This window comes from Micropterus dolomieu, linkage group LG15 (assembly GCF_021292245.1).
Source record: "Micropterus dolomieu isolate WLL.071019.BEF.003 ecotype Adirondacks linkage group LG15, ASM2129224v1, whole genome shotgun sequence".
Lineage (NCBI taxonomy): Eukaryota > Metazoa > Chordata > Actinopteri > Centrarchiformes > Centrarchidae > Micropterus > Micropterus dolomieu.
Window position 1 is genome coordinate 1,899,897 of NC_060164.1, and position 27,262 is coordinate 1,927,158.

At 40.1% G+C, this 27,262-nt stretch overlaps 1 protein-coding gene across 19 annotated transcripts in view; it reads right to left on the reverse strand.

The window, feature by feature from the left end:
- The window catches only part of LOC123983956 (regulating synaptic membrane exocytosis protein 1-like), a 103,395-nt gene that overhangs the window by 5,843 nt on the left and 70,290 nt on the right, over positions 1-27,262 (reverse strand). For 5 of the 19 annotated variants that reach the window (XM_046070444.1, XM_046070443.1, XM_046070441.1 and 2 more), the window contains 17 exons: positions 26,610-26,757; positions 26,267-26,323; positions 23,794-23,956; positions 22,962-23,063; positions 22,396-22,455; positions 19,718-19,795; positions 18,586-18,702; positions 18,180-18,269; positions 16,327-16,410; positions 14,059-14,115; positions 13,725-13,790; positions 9,586-9,695; positions 8,851-8,969; positions 5,763-5,923; positions 5,437-5,651; positions 2,174-2,206; positions 583-748 (listed from right to left, as the gene is read on the reverse strand). In XM_046070444.1, coding sequence (XP_045926400.1) covers positions 583-748; positions 2,174-2,206; positions 5,437-5,651; positions 5,763-5,923; positions 8,851-8,969; positions 9,586-9,695; positions 13,725-13,790; positions 14,059-14,115; positions 16,327-16,410; positions 18,180-18,269; positions 18,586-18,702; positions 19,718-19,795; positions 22,396-22,455; positions 22,962-23,063; positions 23,794-23,956; positions 26,267-26,323; positions 26,610-26,757 — 1,826 coding nt within the window. Of the gene's footprint in view, positions 1-582; positions 749-2,173; positions 2,207-5,436; positions 5,652-5,762; positions 5,924-8,850; positions 8,970-9,585; positions 9,696-13,724; positions 13,791-14,058; positions 14,116-16,326; positions 16,411-18,179; positions 18,270-18,585; positions 18,703-19,717; positions 19,796-22,395; positions 22,456-22,961; positions 23,064-23,793; positions 23,960-26,266; positions 26,324-26,609; positions 26,758-27,262 lie in introns of all 19 variants that reach the window. The other 14 variants (XM_046070436.1, XM_046070438.1, XM_046070437.1 and 11 more) reach the window with 14 other exon arrangements.

Sequence of the window (27,262 nt, forward strand, 5' to 3'; positions counted from 1 at the left end):
AGCACGCTGTCATAAGCATGAAACAGACAGGTTCCCAAACGGCCGCTCTAGTTTAGCTTCACACGAAATACTTATGAGGTCTGACATCTCCCTGCTCCCACTGACTAACTCCATCGCTGCCATCCCCGTTGTTTGCATTCATCATGGCTCCCGCTATTGCAGAACTGTGACGTCGCTCTAAAGTGACATATATTTCGATCTGACTGTCCTGCTTTTAAATCTGATCTTTATCTGACTTGGACAACATATGAACGTGGCCCAAATCCGAACTGGAGGAGATCAGATTCCACGTGACTTGGGTTGTTCACACAAATTTGGGTCATTTGGCCTGCAGTCAGAGGTGCTTTGACCTAAATACTAAATCACTTGCTTAAATGCTTAAACCACTTTCTTCCTTGTGAATATAAGACATTATAATTTCCTTTTAGAACTTCTAATGATACCAAAGACAGAGCTCCCATGCGCAAGCACTGCCACAGTCCTTCTTGAGAATATCTTTCAACACAACCATGTACAAGTCATTTTTATTGCCACACAACATTCTGTGTTCACATGTAGTACTATCCTTTAGTGAGTACGTACTTCCCCTCAGAGCTGTAGCTGTTCATGCTACCATCAGTCGACTCTCTGCTGGCCTGCCGGTTCATGGTTGACCCTCCTCGTGGGTACTCCACCGCCATGCCCGTCTCCACGCTCCTCTGGATGCTGCTGCTGCCGGCCTTACCCACCTTCTTACCTGCTGACACCTCTGTGGCAGTCACAGAGAAGAGGTGTTCAACAATTAGGCTTTGCATGTGCAATTTTAACCAAGGTTGTTATCAGATATCAGGCAAGGAGAAAATACGAGGTTACAGGTTCTTAGAGTTCAGTCTTTTTCCAGTCATACTTTTTTGCAACAGTTCAGTAACTCTGACAAGCCTGATACCTATAGGTTTAGTTTGATCAATATGCAGGCCATCCCATGCAATTTAATATCCCATGGTGACCTCACCAGCATCTCAAACACAATATCTGTGCAAAATAAATACAAGGCAAACTTTGTGATGCTAGAAAAAGGGTTTGTGTAGAAAATCACGTGATATTTGTAAAATAGAAAGGACATCTATCGTTACTTAGGTGATGAGGTCACTGCGGGAAGATAACATAGTTTAGTCAATCCTCTCCAATCTTGAATGTTTGGCAGGAATGTAAAGGTAAAACACAGAGGGTTGAAGAAATCATACAGTGGACACCCAGACTTAAAGGAGTTCAGCTCTTGTTAGAGGCCTGCTGTTGTCATAAACACATGGCGTCCTTTTGGTCCACCCAAAAAGAATCCCAGTGTTTTGGGTGACGACATGCAAATATGTCAGATTTTATTTCTTTTTGTTAGTGAAATTAAAGTAGTGAAAATTAAAAGGCGAATGCATTTCAGCAGTTGAGAAAATTGTTTTCCACATAGCCAGGCCTCTTTTCGAACTGAACCGCCCTTTGAACAAATCGGAGACAGAAGAGGGTGGAGTAATGAAGCGTGCCCGGAGACAGAGGTCAGGGGGGGCTGGAGGTGTGGGGAACAGAGCTACTCTGCAACTCCCCCTCGCTATCATTCTGTTTTTGTGGCTCCATGTCTGTCTGAGTTTGGTCTACTTTGTCTGCACCTGTGTCTCTTTTTAAAGCGTATCGTGACGCTTTATTAAGTAACTTATTCTTTCTCACTGCAAAAACAGGATAACACAAAGTTCCATCTAACAGCTGCTACATAATGTTTTGGATCTGAATCAGAATCAGAAACAGCTTTATAGCCGAGAAGGTTTACACATCAAATTGACAAGATATACAACGTTTTAAAGAGTAAGAAAGAATATGTACAACATGTCAGTTTGTGTAGCGATATGCAAAATATTTACATTGGATTTACAAGTGCAAACCATTTACAGTATGTATTATAAAGGGCAATTTGCTGCCTTGTGGAAAAGGCAGAGTTGATTTAACCCCCTGAATGTGTTTTCTTGCAATATAATATAATACCATGCTTATTATCATCATCGTTATCATGCACCTTTCTGGCACCTATGAGTTCTCATAAGCATCACCTGAAGTAATGTGGTGCTTGTCACAGTTTAGCTTTCTCCCTGTCTTACAGTGTCTGACTGCCTTCCTTTCAAAATGTCTGTCTATCTAACTATTGCTTTACCTTTCTGTCTGTCCGCCGCCTTACCCGCCGCCTCTGAAATAACACACACAACAACAACAAAGCCAATAAACAACATCGGAAACAACAGAAACACTACATACACTGGTAAAACCAAATATGTTAGTGTTAGTGACCTAGAGGATGATGTCTTTCTGTCTCTATGTACAGTAAGTGTGTGTGTGTGTGTGTGTGTGTGTGTGTGTGTGTGTGTGTGTGTGTGTGTGTGTGTGTGTGTGTGTATGTGTGTGCGCTTTTGTCCTGAACCTTTTATATATAGAAAAAGATGTATAAATAAATACAAATACACTAAACATTTGTTTATCCAAACCAGTTCTTAAAGCATTTGAGCATGTCAAAAACATGTAACTGCACTCTCCAAGATATAAGAGACTTAAGAGAGCTTTATTGCCATTTGCTCTGACAACTGAAGCTCTGATAGCTGCAACTAGTGTTGTAGTACTCGAGACCAGTCGTGGTCTCGAGACCGGTCTTATGATTACTTTTAGGTGGTCTTGACTCGTTCTCGCCCTCCATCGGTCTTGGTCTCGACTTGGTCTCAGCTCCTTAAAGTCTTGGTCTTGATAAACTCTGGTCTTGGTGTTGACTTGGTCTCGGTTTGGGCGGTCTTGACTATAACTCTAGCTGCAACTGTAATAAAGTGCTGTGCTCCAGTCCACAAATTTTCATTGTTATCAAACCGATTTTATTACATGTCTCATTTCTCCCGAACATATTTTCTAAATTCTAAAAGATTTGCAAACCCTTGCTTTTAAACACTTTGAAACCTGCAGTGTTCACCATGGTTTGATCTCTCCTTCTCCTCCTCTTTTATTGGGGCATCTTTTACAGCACCCTACAGCCGCCAATAGCTCTCTGCAGTCTGCAAAACTGTGGATCACATTTCCCCTTATGCTCATAGCATGCCTTTGATTTCACCAAGTGTGTGCTGGTAGAGCACCAGGTGCAAACAAATTGCAAAATTGCTGTACAGCACAACCATGGGTCAAAATTTCACAGGGTACCTTCGAGTGCAAGTGTACACTCATATCAGAAAGATGGCATATAGGTGATTAACTGTACTGTTCTTGTTTATAAAATCAATATTTTTTGCCTATGATTAAAATCAATATTAAATGTTTGTTCTAAAAATTATTTTTGGTATTAATATTGCCACGTACTATTTTTGGTGCAATTACTCAAATGTCACCAAAGTGTCAGCTGCAAAAAGCCAATTTATACTTCTGCGTCTAGCCGACGGTGTGACATGTAGTTACAATCTTGTGGAAGTGTGCGTCAAGTAAGGTGTACCTACGGCGTTGATTTGAGGCAGAAGTATAAACTGGCCTTAACTCATGCTGGTAGTGTAATTATCTCTAAATTGCTCTTTAAAGCAATATGTATGTATTAATTTGATCTCAAACAGCTTCAAAATCATTTTGATTGTACACTGACTGGCACCCAAAATGACTCTTCAGCAAGTAAGCTATAAGAAGCAAAAAGTATATACTGTAAGTTTTTTTTGGAAGAAGCTAGCTCATTATTCTCAGTATGGATATCATGGCAGATGCTGTGAAAAGACCGTTAGCTTACTTGTGGGCGTGAGCTAACGGAGCTGAAAGGATGCAGGACAGATGCCAAGCTGGCCTTCCTGCTGTTGGAATAGTCAGTAATAACTTATAAGTAGACTTGCTTTGCCTTGTGTTGTTGTGCTTGCTTGATGTTCTGACAAGAACCAGGAAAATATATCATATTTCTTCTGTCTTAGCTTCTATTTATTTATTTATTTGAAAGGGACAGTGCATATTAATGGACAATGGACTTTTCAGCAATGTAAATATTCTCTGCATTGGTTTCCTGTAAAATCCAGAACAGAATTTAAAATCCTTCTTCTCACATCTACGCTCTTAAATAGGTTATTTTATGCTCATTTTCATCTTCAAAATCTTATTTAGGGGTTGTACCAGAACAAGTTTACATGGTTTAATTTAAAAAAAAACACCATATTTTTGCCATACTGCACATTGCTGCAGCTCCTCTTTTCACCCTGTGTTGAAGGCTTCGTTTTAGCTATGGAGTGATACATCTTGTCTCTAAATGATCTTTGTTGGGAGTTGCACATTCACAGTTCCTAGTTCCTACTAGCCAATCAGAAGCAGAGAAGGGCAGGTCAATGAGAAGACGGTAAACAGCTTCGGTTCAGCTGTACATGTTGCCGACCAGCTTAGCAACATGGACTGGGTCAAGAGTTTCAGAGTGGTGAGTTATTAATCTGTAACAAAAGTATCTTTCATCCATAAAGTTTTAACTGAGCTCTGTCTCTACATCACAGTAACAACTTTATGTCCACTGACTGTCTGGAGGGTAGCTAGTGTTTGGAAGCATTTGGCTTTCATCCCTGTGTCGTCACAGGGATGAAAGAGAAGCGGCTCGACTACAAACGAGCTGTTTTCAGGCAGTTTTAGATTTTCTGAAAGAGCACTTTAACACCAGCAGAAAATCTTGTTTTTGCTGATCTCCAGTGATTCAGTTTCTAAACTTGTTGCAGTGATGTAGAAGTGTACCTCATAGTATGGCACTATACACTGTGACATTAATGTCCACTGACCACACCCAAGCTCATCCATCATTGATGCTGGTGTGGTCAGATGTGCAACACACTTTCAACCACATACGGCAGTGAAACCCTGCTGTTGTTACTTTTTAAAATGTCAGACTTTGGTGCGCCCCGATTGTAGTATCGGAAGAAAAAGACACTACTATCCCCTGGGTCTCATTTTTCTAAGAAGAAAAACGTACTCCATCAGAATGATTTAAAATCATCAAATCAAAAATTCTACGTACAGTGACTTTAAGAAAACAAATTAAATATTCGCTCTTAAAGCTAAACTTGCTGCTTCAGCTTTACTGGTAAACATTTTATATTAGCCTTTTTATTTTGTCCATCATCTGCCAAAGACGCTGAATGATTTACCACACATTGTAAAACAGACTATATGCCATTAGAGGCTGCCAATCATCTTGGCAAAGATATTATGTATTTACAGTAATTACACTCATGTCTTAAAATTATTGTGGTGGTGATTCTTTGATGAAATTATACAAACAGCAGCATAAATTCAGTGAAGGTGTATGGTTGGTGCTGCCATGTAGTTTAGGCTTGTTAGGATAAGTAGACCTGCTATTGCTGTATCATATCCTGTTTATTCCTGTGTGTTTCTTCCTTTCTCTCTGTCTGTATTTGTGTGATGGTTTGTTTCTCTGACCTGTCTGGCTGAGTTGCGAGGTACTTCGGCTGCGTCTGGATGGCAGGATGGCGACAACACGTTGGCTGAGGCTGGAGCGCCGCTTCTTGATCCCGCTTCCCAGGCTCCCGAGCGCCGTGTCTGACTGGCTGCCATCAGTGTGCTCCATGCCGTAGATCTCCCCACTCACGCTGGTACTCTTCATCATGTGACGGCCCGTTGCGCGAATGGCCCTGCTGCATCATCGCATTTTACAAAGCCAATCAATTCCTTTACTGTAAACACGGTAAATATAAACATGGGCAATAATACACAAAAAAGCAAAATGAGTTAGTATGTGTGTCTACCTGAAGCGTCCCCGTGGTCTCTCTGACTGGATGGACATGTAGCTGGTGCTACTGATGCGAGAGGCACTGCTGGTTCGAGAGATGGCTGACACGTCGCTGACATCACTGTCTGAGGACTTATGGGAAACGTTCTCACTGCTCCTCCTCTGGTCCTTGTAGAGCTGCAGGAAACACACACCACACAAAATAGATATTAGAATGTTAAGAAGAGCAATTTAACACCGGCAGAAAATCTTGTTTTAGCTGATCTCCAGTGGTTCAACTTCTCACATGGTTGCAGTGTTATAGAGGTGTACTCCATGGTGTGACACCATCGGCCACACTCTGACATCACTGGCCACACCCATCAGTGATGCTGGTGTGGTCAGAGGTGCAACACACTTGAAACCTTCAACCACATATGGCAGTGAAACCCTTTTCCACCTGCTGTTGTTACTTTTTAAAGCCATTATGTGTAAAATTTGAAAATGTCAGACTTTGGCGAACCCCAATGGTAGCACTACTATCCCCTTGTTGTTAGTGGACACACATCAGGACAGGTGTTAATGATGAAGTAATCCATATTTTTTTTACTAACAATGGATCAAATAAAAATCATTTGTGTAATGTGAGAAGGGTCGCTCATTGTGAAGAACCCAGAGACAATTATCACTCTGCAGTTCCCCTCAGCTCTACAGTGCACTACAGTATCTTTCAGCTCGTTGTTTTGTTTCATGAAGCGCAACTTTTCTGTTTTGGTTCAGTGCTCTCATCAACTTTATTTCAGCAAAAAAAAAAAAAAACAACCTTATAAACCCACACAACGCCACACTACTGCACTGCGCCGATTGACCATGCTCTTAACTCAACCAAATCGCTGTTCAGCTTTGAGCAAAATGAGAGAGAAAAATCTGTGCCCTAATGGTTTTTTAATGCTTAGTAGTTACTTAAGGCTTAAAGGCCCTGCATACCCACACCAAACTCCATGTGCCACTTGGAATAATAAAGGTATAACTTTTCCACTATACTCTGCGTGCACAATTATTAAGCAATTTGTAATTCTCAGGATTCATTTTTTGTTGAACAAACACAGCGCTCTCAGTCAATCCAAAATAAAATTGAACCTCAAACCTGAATGTTTAACTGAGGAAAAGTGAGTTTTGTCTTGCTCAGGAGAATATATAAGTGTGCAGAATTATTAGGGAACTAAATTACCAAAATAATTTCTATCAAATTACTTGTTTATTCTCAATCTTTTAAGTATAACAACACAAAACGACAAACTAATGACTTAACTTTCACTGAAGCAGAAATCATAGCCTCCCAAGTGCTGTTCAAAGAGGTGTATTATCTACCCTGACTGTGAATCTGACGTTTGAGAAAGGACCACATTTTTCAATAGGATTCAAGTCTGGTGAGGAAAGGGGCCAAGTCATTGTTTGGGCATCTATGAGGCCCTTGCTGGCTAGCTTCTTCCTGTACCACTGATTGAAGAAAGTATCTTCCAGAAACTGTCAGTCTTCAACCTGAAAAGGTCCAATCTCATCCTTAATGATAGCAGCCCATTCTTTTACTCCTCCCCCACCTTGCTGGCACCTGAGTCAAAGTGGTGTCCTGTGTCCATCAGTGATCAGCCACGGGCCCATCCATCTGGTCCATCAAGAGTCTCTCTCACTTCAATTCTGTCTTATGAGATTTATTTTCCCAATCTTGATGCTTCGACTTGTGATTCTTATTCGATGTTGGTCGTTTTTCAGCCTTCCTGACCTTGACCATGTCTCTGAGCAGTTGGACTTCTGGACACTCCAGGTAGGATGCAGTTCTGGAATAAGGTGGCACTGGAGGATAGTGGGTTCCTGGTAGCTTCACGTTTAATTCTACTCCAGTCTTTTGCAGTTAATTTGAGCCTTTTCTTCTCCATAGGCTTTTTGCACCTTGGTTGACTATTAGCAACAAAACATTTGATTGTCCGGTGGTCACTCCTCAAAAGTTTAGCTATATCAAGAGTGTTGCATCCTTCTGAATGGAATTTTCCAATTTTTGACTTTTCAGTGTCAGTTAAATCTTTGTAACAAAGCTGCCTAATAATCATGCACACCTTGATATAAGGTCTCATTCACTTTCCCCACACCCTCCCTCATTACACAAATACATTTCACCTGATGTTGAAATGTTTAACTCCAATGAGCTTTCAAATATACATAGTTTGGAGTTGGAAAATGTGTAAAGCCATAATTATTCATTCAGAATACTTACTTGCTTAATAATTGTGCACGCAGTGTAACAGGGGGGAAAAAAGGGTCTTTTTCACGGCAGACATTTTGGCATGTCACAGCAGGAAATGCACAGGTGTCATTTTTGTGCCAGCTCCAGGGTCCTGGTATTGTGCACACTGATTCACTGACATGGCTTATTGCAATATCTACTGGAACTAAGTCATCATAAATGTCAATAATCACACCTGTGCTTTTCCTGCAAAGCTAATTTAAAACATCTGTTGTGAAAAAGGCCTAGAGGAGACTCTGGGAGATGTTAATCATTCACAGCCTGTACACACCCATACAGCCTCCAAAATATATCTAATTAGGCAAATGCATGAAAATACTTGTGTGGGTGTTCCAAGGGTGAGGAGGGCCTTTAATTGTTGTCACAATACAGCTTACTGCAATACTGTCAGAAATCATTTCACATTCATTTAAACTGTGTAATGCATTACAAAGACAGCAATGGCATGTTGCATTCAAAAAGGTTTAACTATTGGCATGCGGACATGTGTGAAAGTCAGCATATTGCTATTAAACTGTCAGTTCAGCCAGTAGGGATTATACAATTCTGTATTCCTGCATTTGGTGCATTCTGGAGTGACTGCCCCATTGGAGCTAATTCATTTTACTGAGTGGTCTTCACCATTATGGTAACATAATGTATTACTTTCATAGACAGTAAATGCAATTCACTGTGATGCCCTTCAGCAACATTGTGGCTCATGCTCTCTGGCTGGAACCCTTATTGTCCCCTGCCATCTCTTGATGGGGTTTGTTTTTAAAGTGAACTGTCAGGCTTAATGAAGCCAAAAATAAATAAATAAATAAAAATTGTTCTGGCCCACCTCCCGTTTGTTCTTCAGGGCCCGATCCAGGTCCTGTTGACTGGAGGTGGTGGCAGCTGAAACGCGGTTGGAATGAACCCTCATATGGAGCTGACGAACACACTCCTCTGCTACCAGGGCTACACACACACACACACACACATACAGGTGAAATACAAGAAACTCAATAAACTCCCATTCAATCAGACACAGCACTGTAAATTGATCCTATTTGCAGTAAAAAAACAAACAAACAAAGAAGATAAAAAAAAAAAGAAAGTAAAGCCTCAGCAGTCCCGAACAAGCTGGACACGATAACATTGATGTCACCTTCCACCATGTATGAGTAATGAACCTTTCTCAAACTTAAAAAAATCCACCCCTCACCATCATTTGAGAAAACCGCACAAGTAAGTACTGACTGAACATCCTTTTAATCTTACTAATAAAATAACCTAATAATAATAATTGTTTAATCCGTACAAAGAATTACATTGTGTGGTTTTACAGGTGGCTATTTGCCAGACTATTTCTTGGCTGGGCCTAGTGACTTCCTGGAGTCTTGTCGTCACTGTGAGGTTGCAAGGCAACCAGCAGAATACTATTGTCTGAATGGCATTGCATCAGGCCAGTACAGCACAGGGAACAAGTAATCATGGTGGATACCTTGTAAAAGTACAAATGTACAAATGATCCCTCGGCAAGACTTAAACATGATTCAGTGTTACATGCACACACACGATCATCAGCACATACCTTGCTCTGCGGTGCTGCTCTTAGGGGGAAGCTGTGGAAGTTGCCTTACTCTGCGGGCTGAGGAGGATGTCACTGAGGAGGAAAGAGACGAACCACCTTGGAGGTGGCCCCTAACAAAATAATATGATAGTGAAGCAGACAGAGTGGAAAACAGACAGGGGAAGGGAGAGATGGAGAGAGGGTTTAAGAAGAGAGGGGAGAGAAAATGAATGAACAAAAGCAAGGATGAAAAGAATGGGGATTAAAAAAAGAAAGAAAATGAAAATAAAGTCAGTATATTTGTGATCCAGGGAGTACACTGCAGCACCAGTCACCTGCTGGTCGGAGTTCACATTTCATGCCTGTTCGCACAGTATCATTTTGACTTTGCAAGTGTTCAAATTCACCTGAGGGAAAAACAAAACTGAGTAGAAAAACAGCTATTAACCAATGGAACCCGCTGTCGCTTCATATTTCTTCTTAAGATGTCTAACGTCAAATATAAAATTGCATGAAAAATTATATGACAGAATGTGGCTATAGAAAAAAGCATCCGCTGTGGAAATGAACGAACAGCAACGATATTTTAGTGAAAACTCAGTGGCAACAACATATTCACAAAGTGAAGCTTGTTCAGGGGTTGATAGTGAGGGATCCTGTTGCAGGAAGAGCAGCAAATAGACAGTGAAAAAACACAGAGAGAAGGTGAAAGATTTCAAGCACAAATCCCACCATACCTGCAGACATTCATTCATAGTTATTTATTCATAAAGCCTGTGTTTCCTATTTCACTGTTTAGTACCCATAATTAATTTGTCGTGTGTTTTGGCAAGTTGATCCAATCAGATCAATAGAGAGCCTAAGTCCCTCCTTACTTCGGAAAAATTATGTACGGTAGTCAATGGCAAGAGACAAAAATTTTTTTTATCCCGTTTGAATTTTGCTCTGAATTACACACATGATGATGATTTTTCTTAACGGACTAAATTATCTTTTAAATTATACAAACATCATATGTGTAATTCAGGGCACCACTCAAACAGGATAAAAAAATAAGTGGTCTGTTGCCATTGACTGCTGTACATATTTTGTCCGAAATAAGGTCCCATGAGCCGGAAGCAAGTGACTTAGGCTATTCTTAAAAAATACTAAGAGAAAACTGTTCATTTTAAGTATAAAATTGTCATTTAACAGACCATCGACTCTGCCATTACAGTCAGAATAGGGCAAGATAATAAAATGACTAATGCTACATAATTTAACTATGTAATAATTAGTTTCCCTTTACCCTTGTGTTCTACAAATTACCCCATAAAAATTTTCAGATGTTGCTTGAGGAATGTTAAAACAGACCAAAATATCCAAAACAGGCCTAACACCTTAACACAGCACATCCGCTCAGAAATTGCAAAATTACACTGATAAACAACGACCTTTGAGTGTTCACACATCACATATACAAAAAATACACAAACACAGAACAGCAGCAGCGTCTGAAGCTGTGATGTGGCAATGGCAGGTCACAGAAACACACATATACCAGCAGGTAAAAGTATGAAGGAGCGAGAGAGCAGCCCTGTCTTGTTCCTCTTACAGTATCTACAGTAAATCAAAGGGGATCTGCCAAGCTGTGTCACTGGGGGAACACTCATTCAAGGGGAATCCCCTTACCAAGGGGCTGCAGTGCGGCCTTCTTTCCTTTGGAGCCCCTTAAGATGGAGGTGGGTTTCAATCTTGTTCACACACACACAAATATGCACCGTAACACGAGTACAATACAAACCCAAAGCCCCGCAACACAGTGTGCGAGCAGCAGCATGCAGGAACAAAAACGGGAAGAAAGATGGGGTTGAGGAAAAATGGAGGACGGAAGAAAAAGCAACAGAATACAAATAAATAAAAAGTCCAAATCAAGTTAAATGAAACATTAGCAAAACCTCTTGCTTGCAGGTAGCATTAACCTTAATTTGTCCAATGTATAGTTAACATTCCTGATTATAGAGCTATTAAAAGACCAGTATCAAAAAATCCAATCATGTCTCCTAAAAAGTACATGTACATACTTGTGTATGTACATGTACTAAGTGCAATGTTAGGAATAAGCCACGTAGTGGTTTAGTGATCCCCTGACTTCTCCTCAAGTACCACCATGAGGTGGACATTTGTGATTTTAAGTGAAATGTCTCAACAACTCTGGTACTTCAATTTGGTACAGAAATTCATGTCCTCCACAAGATGAATTGTAAGAATCTTTGACTTTTCTTTAGTTTATGACTGATAGTGGATTGGTAATCTGGCCAACGCACCTTTGGGGCCGGTGTCACGTAAATTATTTATTTATTTAGGCTAACTGTTTAAAAACTGGGCCAATGACCGGCCCATAGAGCACAGACAGGGTTATTTTCTATACTGACACTGGGCTGGCCCAATCATATCTCTTACTGGCCCCTCCCCCTGTGGACTCTTGCGTTGCAGGCCAAAAAAAATAGTCTTCAGATGGCTGCCGCCAAATGAAAATAACCGATATGTTTTCTATCGGGGCTGCAGTAGCTTCAACATCAGCTGCAGTACCCGACGTAGTGCAGGCACAGGCACTTGAAGGAGTGAAGGAGAGCCGTGGCCAATGCCAGGCAGAGGAGGAGGTGAGACAGCGAAGCAGAGGGACAAAGTGGCTGTGATAGGGCCCTATATAAATAAAGATATTTCCTCCATAAATTGGTGCAGAAAATGTCTCCAGAATGCAGGAAATTAAGTGTTTCAATGCACACAATCTTCTGGGGGAGAAACTCCCAGGCCCCCCAATCCTATATTTCATTAATAAATATTTTTTCTAAATACTATTAAAATGTATTCTTGTCTTCTTCTCATGGCTTCGATCTTGTGCAATATCACGTCTCATGGGCACACCCCTAATCTGAGCCCTTAAATGTCCCCAACACTTTTCAACACAAAGTGATGTCCTTGGGTAGGGTGTGTGCCATGTCACTGTCAAACAGTGCTGCATACGCTATTAGACATTCTTTTTGTAGCTACCATAGTTTCCTGATGTAGACGTAACTTTGGCTAACTGTCCTTATGGCTGACTAGGTGAGGTTATTTTGTCTAATGTGTTGTTGGCTAATCCCATGCTGCTGTGAAAATGACTTGTAGGCGAATGAGTACACTGATTCACTTTTACGTACCACTCAGCTGGTTTGGGGGAGTATTGCAGTAAGTACACATTTATATGGAAGGACGGTGTGTTGGTGAGGGGTGTCCGACCGATTCTGGTGGGCCAGCCCTATGTATGTCTATATGAAGAGCCATAAGAGGAAAATATTCAGAATCCCTGCTGTAATCTAAAGCCCTATTCAGACTGGATTTATTTCTCCATGGGAGGTTGGGTGATTTGAAGAAAGTGATATCCTTGTATTTTCCGTGTGAAGAGCTACTAGTCCTTCTACTTAATTTATTATTTAATTAGGTTAGTGTAAAAGTTGAATTGTGTGTGAAAATGGGGTCAGAAATATTTTCCTAATCTCTAAAAAGGAAACATGTTAGCACCAACATGTTTGGAATCAATATGAGAGAAATACTAAATTAACACCAATAAAAGCATGCCAAATTTGATATAAGCAGTTCCTGTTTGCAATGTACAGATGGATGTACATGCAACTATCACTGAATTACTTTGATACTGAAGAAAAATGTGATAATTCTCTTGCAAGTTCGGAAGCGTTTTTTTCCTATAAATTGTAAGGGTATTATTTATAGATGTTTATTTGTGATGAAAATCAACGACAATTATATCCTCAGGAAATGTAAGTAACACTGAATTATATCAATATGTGTGACTCAAATTCACCTAACTTGCCTCACATTTTAAGGCTGTTGGCTTCGTCCTGTGGAATGTTTGTGTATTATAAATCTTGTAATTTCACTATAGTTATAATATAATACAATGAGTTAAATTACTGAGGTGCACAGTGCATTTAATTCCCTGCCTCCCCCTGTAATGTTAACATCGTCCAAACTGGGCTCAAGACTAACTTCCAAACTGGCTGGGATTTAAAAGGATTTCTAAAGATTTCTTAAGTTGGTTGTGTGATTTCAAGCTCTTCCAGTCAATGACCTCATACACTACAGTTCGACATGTGCTGAGACTACAGTACATGCCTTACCTGCAACTGTCAGAGAGCTTCCTGCCAAGAGTCTGACATTCAGGTGTCTTCAGGGTCCGAGGCTGCCTGGAGAATGGTGGATGAGCAAAAGGAACAATACACAAAAGAAAAAAAAGATGGATGGATGGATGAAAGGATGAAAGAGAGCATGATGGAGGATACATCATTTAGATTTAGAAGAGTCTGACTCTGTCAGGGAACTGTCATTGGCCTTATAAGTTTATGATGTGGAAAACAGGAAATTGGAGGTATGCTGTGATGGATGGTATGATGGTCATGAATATGGTGCTTCATCTGTGCCTGTGTATGTGTGTGCATGTAAGTGTGTGTGTACCTCGTCTTTGTACTGAGGTGAATTAAAGTCTCTTGAGTAGGAAGTAGCATCCATATTCTCCATTCATGGACATGAAGATGACAAGGATGATACATGTACCGCCACACACATACACACAAACACACAGTCACACTTCTGGTATGAATTATGGCCATCATGAATTATAAGTCATTGCTGAGCACTAAACCTTGAAAAAGAGACTGCTTAAAGATTGAGAGGAGAGGGTGAGCACACAGAAGCTGCAGATGCAATTCCCCAAACAAAAAGTGCACTCGGAAAGACTGCAGGAAGCAAACTCAACACGGCAAGATTTCACACCATAACCAGTACAATCTACCATCAGGTCAGAAGAGCACAAACCTGGCCCATAAAGGCGAAGGAAGGACAGAAAAGCAACAGGACAAAAATATGACAACAACAACCACAACCAGGGACGAAAACTATCGCTACAACTCTTGGCAACAAATTACAAACCAGAAAAACGCCATTCACAAGCTGAAAAACCATACAAGCAACCCTTTACACAATGTGAGTGACAAAGTATGAAACAAAGTAGAACTTGTCCATGGGACATTCTGACTTTTATTTTGACAAGTTGTACATTGTAAATCATGTTCACTCTCACTGCGTCCAGCTCATTGACCACAAACCAGGAGATTAAGGTTAGCAACAGGAAGCTAAATTGCAAAATAGCTTGTCATTTTATCTTGTATTTGTTCAAATAAAATACAACTACAAATATTGTTGTTTTCAAAAAATAACAATTCCTGTTATAAGCAAGTTTATGGTAATTCGATATCTTGGGAAATGTCTTATTTGCATTTTTGTCAAGCGATTGTGATGATATCACTCTCACTAAATATGAAGCTAAAGCCAGGAAACATTATCATAGCCTAGCATAAAAATGTGAAATATGGGGAAACAGGTAAGCTGGCAATGATCCAGGTAACAGAAGCAGCCTTACAGTACCTCTAAAGCTCACTGATACAGGTTATGTTTTATTTGTTAATCCATGTCTTTGTAGAGAGCGAGGCTAGCTGTTTCCCCCCCGTTTCGAGTCGTTATGCTAAGCTAACTCCAAAGTCCACTGACTCCGAGTCGTTTCGTGTCGTTATGCTAAGCTAACTCCAAAAGTCCACTGACTCCGAGTCGTTTCGAGTCGTTATGCTAAGCTAACTCCAAAAGTCCACTGACGCCGAGTCGTTTCGAGTCGTTATGCTAAACTAACTCCAAAAGTCCACTGACTCCGGCTACGTTGCGCCACGTTTTTTGCTCCGTGCTCACCCCGGTGTCAAAGTCCACTGGAAGCGTTTTAGCAGCGGAGCGTGCAGCCTGCCTCACGTTATTGACTTGTAATGAATTTTTCCTTTTTGTGCTTCTACCTTCTTCACAGCACGTGAGTCTCCACAGGGTGTTTTTTATTTTGACTGGATTCTCTATGCTTTTCTGTGTCTGACTTCCGGCACAGTTCAATCTGCTCTGTGCAGCTTGACGCGGCTGCTGTCAAAAATAGACTGGCTACCTATTCTCTGCAGAGCGGAGTGGGGAGCCGCTTCTTGGAAGTTTCTTTGAAGCTTCTGGGATGTGCTGCAGCCGCGTCTCATGGACCCACAACTATTGACTAGAACGGCCACAATTAGTTCTGGCAACTGCGGCGCAGCCGTAAGGCGCTGTAGCCGGAGTCAATGGACTTTAGGCGTAACTGCCTCCTGGCTGTAACTTCATATTTAACAACAAATATGACTAGTGCTGATCTTCTCGTCTAACTCTCAGCAAGTCTGTGAATAACCATATTTCCCAAAATTCTGAACTATTTTCTACACATTTGAACATACATACATTTGAAAATATGCCACTTTCCCTCTGCACTAAATTTGGTTAAAATAAGTTAAATTATAGTTTTATATGATACAAGATAAAGTAACTCACTGCACTTTTATCAGACTAGGTTACAATGTCACTACCAGCTAATCACAGAGATTTCAGAACTCAGTAAAGAGATTAGTGTTAGCTGCAAATATGAGGTAGAGCTTGACATTTGCCTGAACCCAATTAGACCAAACTGAACCCAGAGGATTTCAGTGAGGTTTTAGAAAATGTGTTCCTTCCATTACTGAAAAAAATCTTGGTGACATATTGGGTGGTGATTTGCTTTTGAAAAAAACATTTTCCTTTTATTAAATTTAGGGTTTAGGTCATAATAGCATCAGATATTAAGGCATAAGTCAAGCTCTAAGATGAAGCGGTCAGGGGTCCACAGAAGGGTACCTGTCATCTTCAGGGGAAGCATGTTGGATAAGAATCCTGGGACTTGCCGGACGTCTCCGGGGCAAGGAATGGGACAAAGATTTTCTATGTGTACACATACAAAATATATCACCCATATGACCAGATAAGCAAGTGATTACAAAATCAGAGAGCCCTGCTATTTGTGCCTATTTGTGCATGACTATCTTTGTGCGTGCCATGGCTACAAGTATTTTTTGGCCATTTGAGGGCAGCAAACAGGCTGCAAAGACAACTTGGGCCCAATCCCAATCTCCACTCTGAAGCCTTAAACCCTGAACCCTCACAGATTTAGTTGATATCATCTGGTAAGTGCTTGAGCACAAGAACCTGCCCGAAAGGACCCGAACTGGGATAATGGGACTTTGTGCCATATCACGTTACCTGGAAGACGCCATAACATGTAATGTACAATGTACATGTTTTATTTTAAGTTTTTACTTCCTTCATAGCCAAGGTTATTGGAACAACTGTCTGATTAGAAGACAGAGTGGACGAGAGATAATTTTCAAATAATAAATTTACTTGTTTTTAACAAAACAGCAACACTTCCCTTTTCTTGTATTTGGTCTTTCCATGTTTGTTTACCTTTTATGACACCTCCAGGCTTCCCCTGGTAACCCTGTGTTTAACATCACAACGTTAGAACTGTGGGTTATTTCCTCATGCAAAGTCTGCAGAAATGCAGACTTATGGAAAGTGTACATAAAGGGCTCAAAGAGTGAGAAAGCCCTAATGCACTTGACAATCAAAGTCCTTAAAGTCCGTGAGTCCTTGAGTGTGGAGTTAGGGATTGGGCCATTGACATACAATCCCTTGATAAAGTCGATAGGGTGAGCTTTAATTAGTAGTTGTGTTTCTGGCCACCCAGTGAATAAAAGTCTAATATTCCCCTAATTTTAGATCAGTTTTTAAGTTTTCTTGAGCCAGCAACAATCACCAATGTCCTGGCAGTCACATGTACATTTGTGTTGCCGGAACAAAGCACCAACAATAAACATGTGACTTCCAGGATGAAGATACCCACCCTTATCTTTTACAGTGTAGTCACACCACAAAGATATCGCTTCACAGCCAGTATGGACAGGATGAATGATTACAGCGACCCACAACTCTTTCAACATACATATGGCATGTGAGTATTGTAATAAAATAGACATGAATAAATTCGAAAACATCCTTCAAAGTTGTTATGATTGACCAAGAAAGCAGCACTGGCTTCAGAAATCTCTTTGGCTCAAGCAGTACAGGTGGTCTTGCATTTCTTAATAAACAGTCCTTGGTGACTGGAAAAGGTTATGCTAGTCTTACTAAGGAGTGAATGAGACGTAGGAGTGATTGAAGGATTAATTCTACTGAAGACTGGACTGTGTGAAGCTAAGAGTGTAAAGTAGGTTGGCTGGAGAAGTGATTCATCTTACAGTAATTAAGGTAAGGTGGTGAGGTTTACAAGAAGAGGTACACCGATTCTGTACTCAGGGTGCCGATAGGTCAATGAACGTATTTAGATAGTGATACTTCAGAGCCATGACATTTGGCAATTTCTTTCTAGAACTAAAATTCAACAAATGAAAGTATTACTCATAATAGTTTTAGTTTTAGAAAACCGTTGCACCTTCATATACAATTTAAGGATTGTGGCAAAAAAAAAGGGAAGCTGCTGTGTGGAACATCAGGAAGAGTAGCGTGGTATATAGCATTGGGGTCTGGGTAGAGTGAGGTAGTGTAGGACCATTCAGAAGGGAAAGAACTACATAGACCAGGACAAGGATAAGATAGAGGATAAGAGACTACTGAAGCACTACAGGAGGGGTGGTGGGGACAGAGGCTGGTACCTTTCAGTCTCTTGTGAGGGGGCATGATTGTCTGGAGTCAGACAGTTGGCACTAGCGCTCCTAACCCTGTCCAGAGAAGGCTGCAGATCACTAGAGGCAACACAGCACAACATGCCATCCAATGGAGGAGACAGGAGGAGAGGACAGAAACAAACACAAAGAGAAAAACAATGGACAAACAGAAAAAATGTTTTAAAAATAAGTCTGGTAAGATTCCCCAAATCATAATGCTAGTCAGAACTAAACCATGACTGGCTGGCAGGCGTAAGGATGGGAGTGTCTGTAACTTTTCATGATTGTCATGCAGATGGGGTATGGTGGATTGCTCTTTGCACTATTCTGACAACTTGGCACAACTCACATGTTTAATCATAAAAACCTAAGCGCATGTATGTGTGTATCTTACCTAACTGTCACCTCATCTGTGAACATTACAACGCGGTGTGTGATGGAGCAGCGCGATGCCATGACCATGTGCGATCCCAGAACAGAGCCTATCTTTCGACATGCAGGCAGCGTGGAACTAGTCACAAGATGACAATTTCAAAAACAGCATGCATTTGCGAACAAAACAAAATGAAAGAAAGAGAGCTCGTATCAGATTGGAAACAAAGCTGTGAAGCTCCTGCTGCTAGAGAAAATACTCACATAAAAGGAAGTCCGCAGGCTTATGGAGATTGCATGCTTGTGTGTCTTCTTCTACTATAAATATGTACAGTTGGGCACATGTCCTAACTATAATGTTGGAAATTATTAAGATTTACTATGATAAAAGGAGTATGTGCTTCTCCACAGGTTGAGAAAAATTCACACTGCCAAATGTCTAAAGGCCTGAGTATGCTTCCAACAAAGTACTGTGTCAAGACTACAAAGGCACGCAAAAACAGAATTCTTGGAGGAGTCAGTGTGATGCAGGCATGGAGAGGCCATGACGATGGCCATGAAACTCTCCCAGTTGAATCAATAGTACGAAAGATTAACACCTGTTCACATCAGAAAATATATGGTTGTTTGAACGCATCAGCCTGCGTACATAAAAACTTCAGGGTTGAAACATACTTTTACTCCTAAAGTGCATTTCAGCAAGAAGCTTCCAATCACCAAGCTTAAAAATGTGTTACATAATGCATACTGACAACAAAGGGCTGAAGCAAAAGATTGTAATACAATCTGCAGCTTAAATAACTTAACTTTTTTGAATTCTGGGTCAGTTTTGGATGAATTCAGCAAATATGGCACCGTGTTTGTTCCCAAATGCAAAGAAGAAGTGTTTTGAATTTGCTACAGCTCTGCTTCATCCCTCTTACTGGATTCTTCCTTAATACAAGAGCTTCCGCTCTTCACATCACTTTATCAGAAATTAAGTTGAAATAATTGAAACTGTTATCCATTACATAAACCTATAGGACGGTTACATTTTCTGGGAGAGATACTGTTTAAAGGAACTTTTGAAACAGGAATACCGAATGAGTAAATACACTTCCAGGTATAAACACTTTGTTCATTGGAAGCATACTAAACCCATACTGTGGACTTACCTGTTTGTGTGTTTGTGGATTCCGTTGAACAAAAGTGGCATCTTAGGTGGCAGTGTGTTATTGTGCCTAGTAGATCTCCTAAAGTTAGCATGCATGCAGCAGACAGATGTAGGAAAAAGGAAGGAATGGGTGGGAGAGGAGTACAAAAAACCCAAATGTGTAGGAACAGACGTGAAGTTTTATAGGTCAAATGTGCCAACTTATCCAGTGATTTTGTGTACTATGAAGTATGTCATACTATGAAGTATGTCATTAGGCTTCTTTGAAGATATGATGTCCAAAAAGGTTTGGCTCACCAGCTTATTTATTCCATGTTTGCATCAAAACATTTACTTGGAAAAGAAAGGTAAGTTTCATGTTTCAAGACCGTGGGTTATTTCTTCACAACAGTCATATTGTCATCTGACATGTTTCCAAAAAGTGCATTACTTGCAAAAATCACTGGCTAAGCGTGTAGGTTTTTGCAGTGTAAGCAAGTAGAACTACAGCACTGCATGACAGGCATACAAGCATCATAAGCTGGCTCTAATCTCTACTGACTAAAAACACCCTCCTCCCCCAAACACATCTGTGTGTATAGACAGTACAAACAAGAAAAGTTACTAGCTTATAATGTTTCAAAGAGGTATGGTTGTATAAGGTGAAGCATACATACAGATGTGTTCTAAACCTTGTAACTTACCTTTTTAGCAGTGTCTATCTATATCTAAAACCCTCATGCTGGTAACTACAGTATGTGATAACGCAAATGTTAAGTGACAGTAGTCTGGTGTCTCAAACTGTATTGGGATATGTGAACTGAGTGCAGAGACAAGAAGCTCGTAATCGTTTTAATCAATTGGTATACTGAATTAAATACTTATGGGTCCTTGTAATAACACGAGCTCTAGCAAGTCTTGCTGTTGGCCTGGTTGAAAAATATCGAAATGCTAAGACTGAAGCATAGTCTGAATGTGAGCATGGTCCTGTAGTGTCCTCTTGTGGATGTGATGCGGCAATACAACTAAATAACAAGCTCTTTAGCTTCCTTTCCTCAATCTGACCTCTTAATACATTTAATTTTCCACCAAAATACTTAAATTATTTTAAAATGACAGTGCACACCTCTGCTAACTTATTCCCCACCTGCTACGTTCTTGGCTGCCCACATTACCCAGAATTATGCGGAAAATGACAATTCATTGCCATGTCAAGTCAGTGATTGTAGTCTGTATTTCTCTTACTGCCAACAACTCCCATGAAAAGACCAAAACCAAGAAGTTTTATGTGTGTAGCCAAAGCCTGATACACATGTTCTTTCACAACCATGAACACACATACTGGAGCTTATTTTGACACAGTCCCACTCACATCTTGATGCCCCAAATACTCACTAAAGCACCAAATGTTTATTATTCCACAGCTGAAAATAGTTTCCAACAAATGCACCATTTTCTCTTGTTTGAGGAAACATTTGCTAAAATTTGACAGTAAAACATGTATCGTTAACTATTCCTGACCAGTTTTTAAAGATTTACTTGTTACCAAACACATGGGCTTGGGGTTGAGCACCACAGAGAGGGGTCAGGGAAGTCGTGAGATGGACAATCAAGACATTGTTGGTATTTTTTCATAGGATTTGTTGACAATAACAAAACTATAGACTATCGCCTGCCTTGTCTTTGAAGTCCAGTTCACAGTTATACTTAAAATGACACACAAATTACTTTTCCAACAAAGCAAAAGAGCCTAGATTTCAGTGGGATATATTCTCTTTCACCACTTTCTAAAAAAAAGTGTTCAGTAGGGGTGTGACGAGACTCTTAACTTACGAGACGAGACGGGTTCATGAGATCGAGACGAGATTTTAACTATTTAGCTTTAGCTATTTTTAAGAGATCTAAAATAATGAATTATTTGAAAATTTTGAGCATTAAACACTTAATTTATAGCATTTTGGTGATTTTTAAAATATATTATATATATAGTATATACTGAGAAACACAAAATTCAGGTGGCAGGTGACGATTGAAACTTTATAGTCTAACTGTAACAGAATATAAGTAAGTGCAGCTCTCAGTCATTCTGTGTTGCTTTCAGATCTGTTTCTCCTGTAGAACAACTTTTCTCCTGTAATATCATCCCTGCTGATTCATGATTTAGTCTTCCATCCTCTTTGTTTTTGTTTGAGGAAATAAACTCTTTAAATGTGACTGTGGCACCTTTTCAACTCAATGATAAATTATTTAATTTTAATGTAGTTATAAATTCCTGGACTTTAATAGCTCCTGTGTTTCAGCAGATTTTCTACTCATGTTCAAAACTTTCTGCACATTCAGATTCTATCCCACATATCTGTGTTCTCTGACACATGGAGTTGAATCACTCCATGAGTCTATCTTATCAGTTATACTACATTTGTATTTCATTGGTGAGAAAATTAAAGAGTGGCTTTACAGCGTGTGAAAAATGTAATTTGCATGAGTCTCGCGAGGCAGCTTTCTACCAGACGAGAAATATTGTCATTCTCCAATCTCGCGAGATCTCGTGGCGCGAGATGTCGTCACACCCCTAGTGTTTAGTTATGGATTAAACAACTGTAGAGAGAAACAATCTGATAAAAAAAACACTACATACATAAACCGACAACTGATCCAGCACTAAAATGTAAATAATAATGTTGTGATTGGCCAGTTTACCTGGTGTGGAGGCACTCAGCACTTTTGCCTCGCATTGACTGGTGGATCATGATGACCTCACTGTGGTTACCATGGGGATGGATGACACATGAGGAAATCAACAACAGTCAAAAAACCAGAAGAGCAGAGGGAGAAGAGGGTGAATTGGAAAGAGAAGCTGTCGCTGATAGCTATACACACATGAGACACGCACTCAGAAATGCCACCGATTTGTGCAACCAAACCCGTTTTGTCTAAACACTCCTCAAAAGTCACTTTATACAATGTCCGTCAATGACAACACATAGCGGCTGAACCAAACTTGGCTCGAGGCCCAAAGAAAACAGCCTTGCAAAGAATGAAGAAAAATGATAATGGTCAGAAAATAATTGAACCTGTTTGATAAAATAAAGTTTCAGCACATCTGTTGTCTTATACCAACTGCCCACACAAATTAGCGGTCAATGTCAAACACAAAAAAGCAGACATTTAGAGACAATTTATTTTGACAAACACTAAAAACAACTCTGATGACATTTTGTCTGATTAAGATATATATCAAACATTACTCGCACACCAACACAAACCTGTCATCCAGGTACTCCTCCTGGTGGCGACCTCTGGCAGCATCGTAGTGGCGGGTCGGAGAACGAGAACGACGGGTGTGAGGAAGCTCATCATCCAGACTCCTGAAAGAAAGGAAAGAAAGAAAGGAAGGAAGGAAGGAAGGAAGGAAAGAAAGACTTACGTCAGGTTAGTGGTCGGGCAGTATTGCAGCAGACTCTTGGCGGGGCTCATTTGGCTCGGCCAGTAAAAGCAGAGCTGGCAGCACTGTGTGTTCTGCATCAGACATTTCATTAGTAGATGGACTCTGTTTGCTGTCTTCCAACAAACCCTCTCTCCCTCTACCAGGCTGCTTTTACCTCTTCCAAGTGTCAATGTCTACTCACCTGGCTCATATCTGTCCTTTATTAGTATCCATCATCAGGCCATGCCGCCCACCAGTTAATGATTATAAATTGCATAAGGCCTTCCATCTCAATCCTAACTGAGTCAAGGGAGTGAGCTACACTGAGTCCAAAACAATGTATTAAGCCATATTTTGGATAAAATATGACCATTTGTAGCATACTAAATATACAATGGGCAGCAAGGAAGTGGAATATGTATGCAAAAATGTGTCAGCATTGGAATTCATTGCAACTACTGTAAAGCTGACCATAGCCTCCACTGTCCATGAAGCGTAAATTTATAAATGTTTTACAGCCTTTTTTAAGCTTACAGTGCAGTGTTTCAGTGTATCACTTTATATCCCTAGTCCAGTTTTTCATCAAACTGCTTGATGTCTCATAACATTTCATATCTGGCATTTTTTGCTTTCCTTTGAACCAAACTCTTGTCTCATCCATTAACCCTCACCTCTGAGTGGGAACGTTGGGTGGCCGTGACCGGATTCGTCCCTGCTCCTCGCGGTGCGGGGACACCGAGCGGGAACGTATGTGATGGGTTGGCATCCTCTGCTGCTCTGGCACCTCCAGGGTAGACGTGGGCTCTCGCTGCCTCTCCCTGCCACGCCCATCTGCTGCTGGGCGGGAATGGCAGTGCACATGCAGACACATTTAAAAATATACTTATAAGTAAATGTGGATAAGTGCCCTTAATAAAGCCCTGATCCACAGTTGATTTACAGTGAAGTGAAACATATAACCCCTACAATTATACATGCTTTAGCCACACTGCAGAATATGAATTAGCTTTATCCAGACACCAAAAATGCATCAGAAAATTATAAATCTTGAGCTAGTCATTAAGAGTATTTCATTCAGTAGTTATGTCTCCATCTAGAAGTTTTTATTGATAATATTGATAATATATTTATTGATAATGGAGTCCGTCATTTCCCCGCAGGGTTTGGTTTGCCCAGAGATCATGCTAATGGCTTAATATCACACACGTCAGCCTATAATTTCAAAGTATTAGCACAATGTTTACTACTCTCAACATAGTGTACATAGATTTTATTTAAAAAAAAGACGTCTGATGACGTCATCCATCAATTTGTGCTTTTGATGCCTCAAGTTTGGTATTTTAACAATCGCCATCTTGGTTTTTTGGAGCCAGAAGTGACCATATTTGGACGAGGGGGAGGGTTACGATTAACAGGTCACTGTGGTAGCCACGCCCTAAAAGCATCCCCTGCTTTATCGTCTATTTCCTCTAAATGGTACCATAATTTCCTAAATGAAGACTTGAAACTCGCTATTTTCTTTTTTCTTTTCTTTTACACAGTCCATGATGCTAACATCTTTGCTGGAGCCTGATGCCACTGAACATATTGTATGGCAACTACATCAGTACAATCAGCCACAAGGATACAGACTATTTAAAGATTAGCCTAATATTAGAACTGCATCTGGCTATTTTTCACTACTGTGTCCTGTATTTTTTTTTAAATGTGTTTTCTTTGGTGGTGTAGTAGAACTATCCCTGAAGATAAAAATATAAACTGATAAAGACTGATCAGCCTTGAAGGGATCTGTGAAAATGTGTCAGGCTTTGTTGTGGTCCCAAGGTCACTGGTTTCATTTCCAAGAGAAAAGCACCTCAAAGCTCACAGTGGGTCATTAGTTTAGCTTTGGAAAGTGCTACCAAGGTTTTTCATTTCTTCCTTCCATGCATAGAAATTAAAGCAAAAAGTTGGTCTGGGTATTGTGGTGTATTTTTGCATTCCTTCTGTCGCCTTTTTAAACTTAAGTACTCATTAACAAGCACCACAGATACACAGTAGGGTTTGACTGATATAGCTGATATTTTTGATGGAAGGTGAAACTATGAGTTGATAGTCAGTATTGCTGAATTAGACTGATTTAATGTCATAAACAAATTCCATTATTTTTAAATATTTAGTTTTTCCACCGGTATTCTATTCTCAGGGTACAATGTGTCTGAAAGAGCCAACAAGGCATCAAAATTTTATATTGAAAGCCAGGATGATTATGTTTTTCACTTTGATATGAAATAAATTTAGATACACGGGTATTCACACCACACATTACTTGCCATGGTGAAATTATATTCTGATGTTAAAGCCTGGAAATTTATAGTATGTGATCAAAATGTTAGATAATTAATTCAGATTTTTACAATTTAGAATATCCTAAGGGCTTATCATCACAAAAAATGTAATCCATCCACCAGATACCCCATATCATATAACAAATCCATTAACCAGTCCAACCCTAACATACAGAGAAAACACAGACATCTACAGTCCACACATACAAACAAAAAGCAGCGTTTCATCATAAATGTCATTTATCTTTTAATTTGCTAATAGTTACAAAATTAACATCTTCTCATCTTTGGATGAGACCCATTTCAGGGCTGCATGGAGCCTGAATGGCCTCCGCCCCATGCCAACATATAGTCTATGACATTATTGTTATAGACTATATTATACACTATTTGAGTGTTTCCCATACACATGATTTATATGTGGTGGCTTGTCATACTATAATAACTTTTTAATTAATAATTTGCAGCGAATGTTAGCATCTTTCAGAAAGATTTGCAACAAAAGATAACTTAAAAAGAACAATTATGTTATATGAAGTCTTCTTGGTCCATTTACATTAAAAGTCATCCTTTCATCAGGTTCATTTCAATACAATAAACCATTCCAAATCTAAATGTAGCCTTTCTTTAGTGTCTGTCAGCTGGTGTCGTCTATGGAGGCACAAAATTATAGAAAACAATTGTTTTTAACATTTAACATTGCTGTTAATTAATGCAAACACCTGGTTCAGCTAAGTGACCCACAAAACACCACAAATAAAAATACACATTTGTTGGGAAACACTGCATTTAATACTAAGAATCAATCCCCACCCACCTTTAGACATTACTGCTGTACCCTCATCAAATTCAGGCTCTGTTACACGCTGAGAACCTAAACAGTCATAGACACAAACACAGACACACATAGATGTGTATGTCCACCACACACACTTATACGCATGCACGTATCCAGACACAAAAGCAGTATTAGGGTAGGGTAGCAAAAACAGACATTTACATTGGCATACATGTTTATTTATGTGTTCATTGATAGTAAACCATACACAACTGTCTCTCTCTTACAAAGTGATGCATGCACGCACATTCACACACAGAGGATACGACAGAGTTTTGACATAAATAGACACAATTAAAGGCATTCACAGAATCAGACTTACGCTGCAGCTTCTTGCCAGGGGTGTCTGTGTGTCGTCGGGGCAGGTATGGGGAGGGTCGGGGCAGCGGTATGGATGAGATATCATGGGTTTGGAGAGGATACCAGTGAGGCTTGTCATCCAGTAACGCCGTCTCCAGCTCTATTAGGATCTGCTCAAGTCATAATCCACATAGCAGTTAAATGTTTTACTGCTGTTCATGACTGCCTATTGATAAACTGCAACTGATTGATTTCTGAGCCAAAAATTCTGGCTCTTTAGCTGCTACATGCTCCAATGTGTTCATCAGCAAGTGTCTAACTTTGTCTGTCTGCCATTTGGTGCTCAGCAGGTACTGTAGCATACAGTGGGCTTACAGGACACGCACTTTTTTAACTGTGTGGAAATCTGATGATGAACTCAGGCATTAACTTTCAGGACTGTATTGTCTTGCATTTTTTATAGTGGCATGTATAAGGTATGAGAGAAATAGCTCCATGATGATAAAACCATGAAGTTTAAAAAGCGCATTATACCCAGTTTGTGCGACAAACACATTGCAATCATGAGAAAATTGTGTGATAGCATTAAGTAACTTGAAAATTAAATCTTATCTAGGGATGGTTGTGTGACATCCACTTGTTGCTGACATGGTGGGTGTGATGTACTACTGTGTC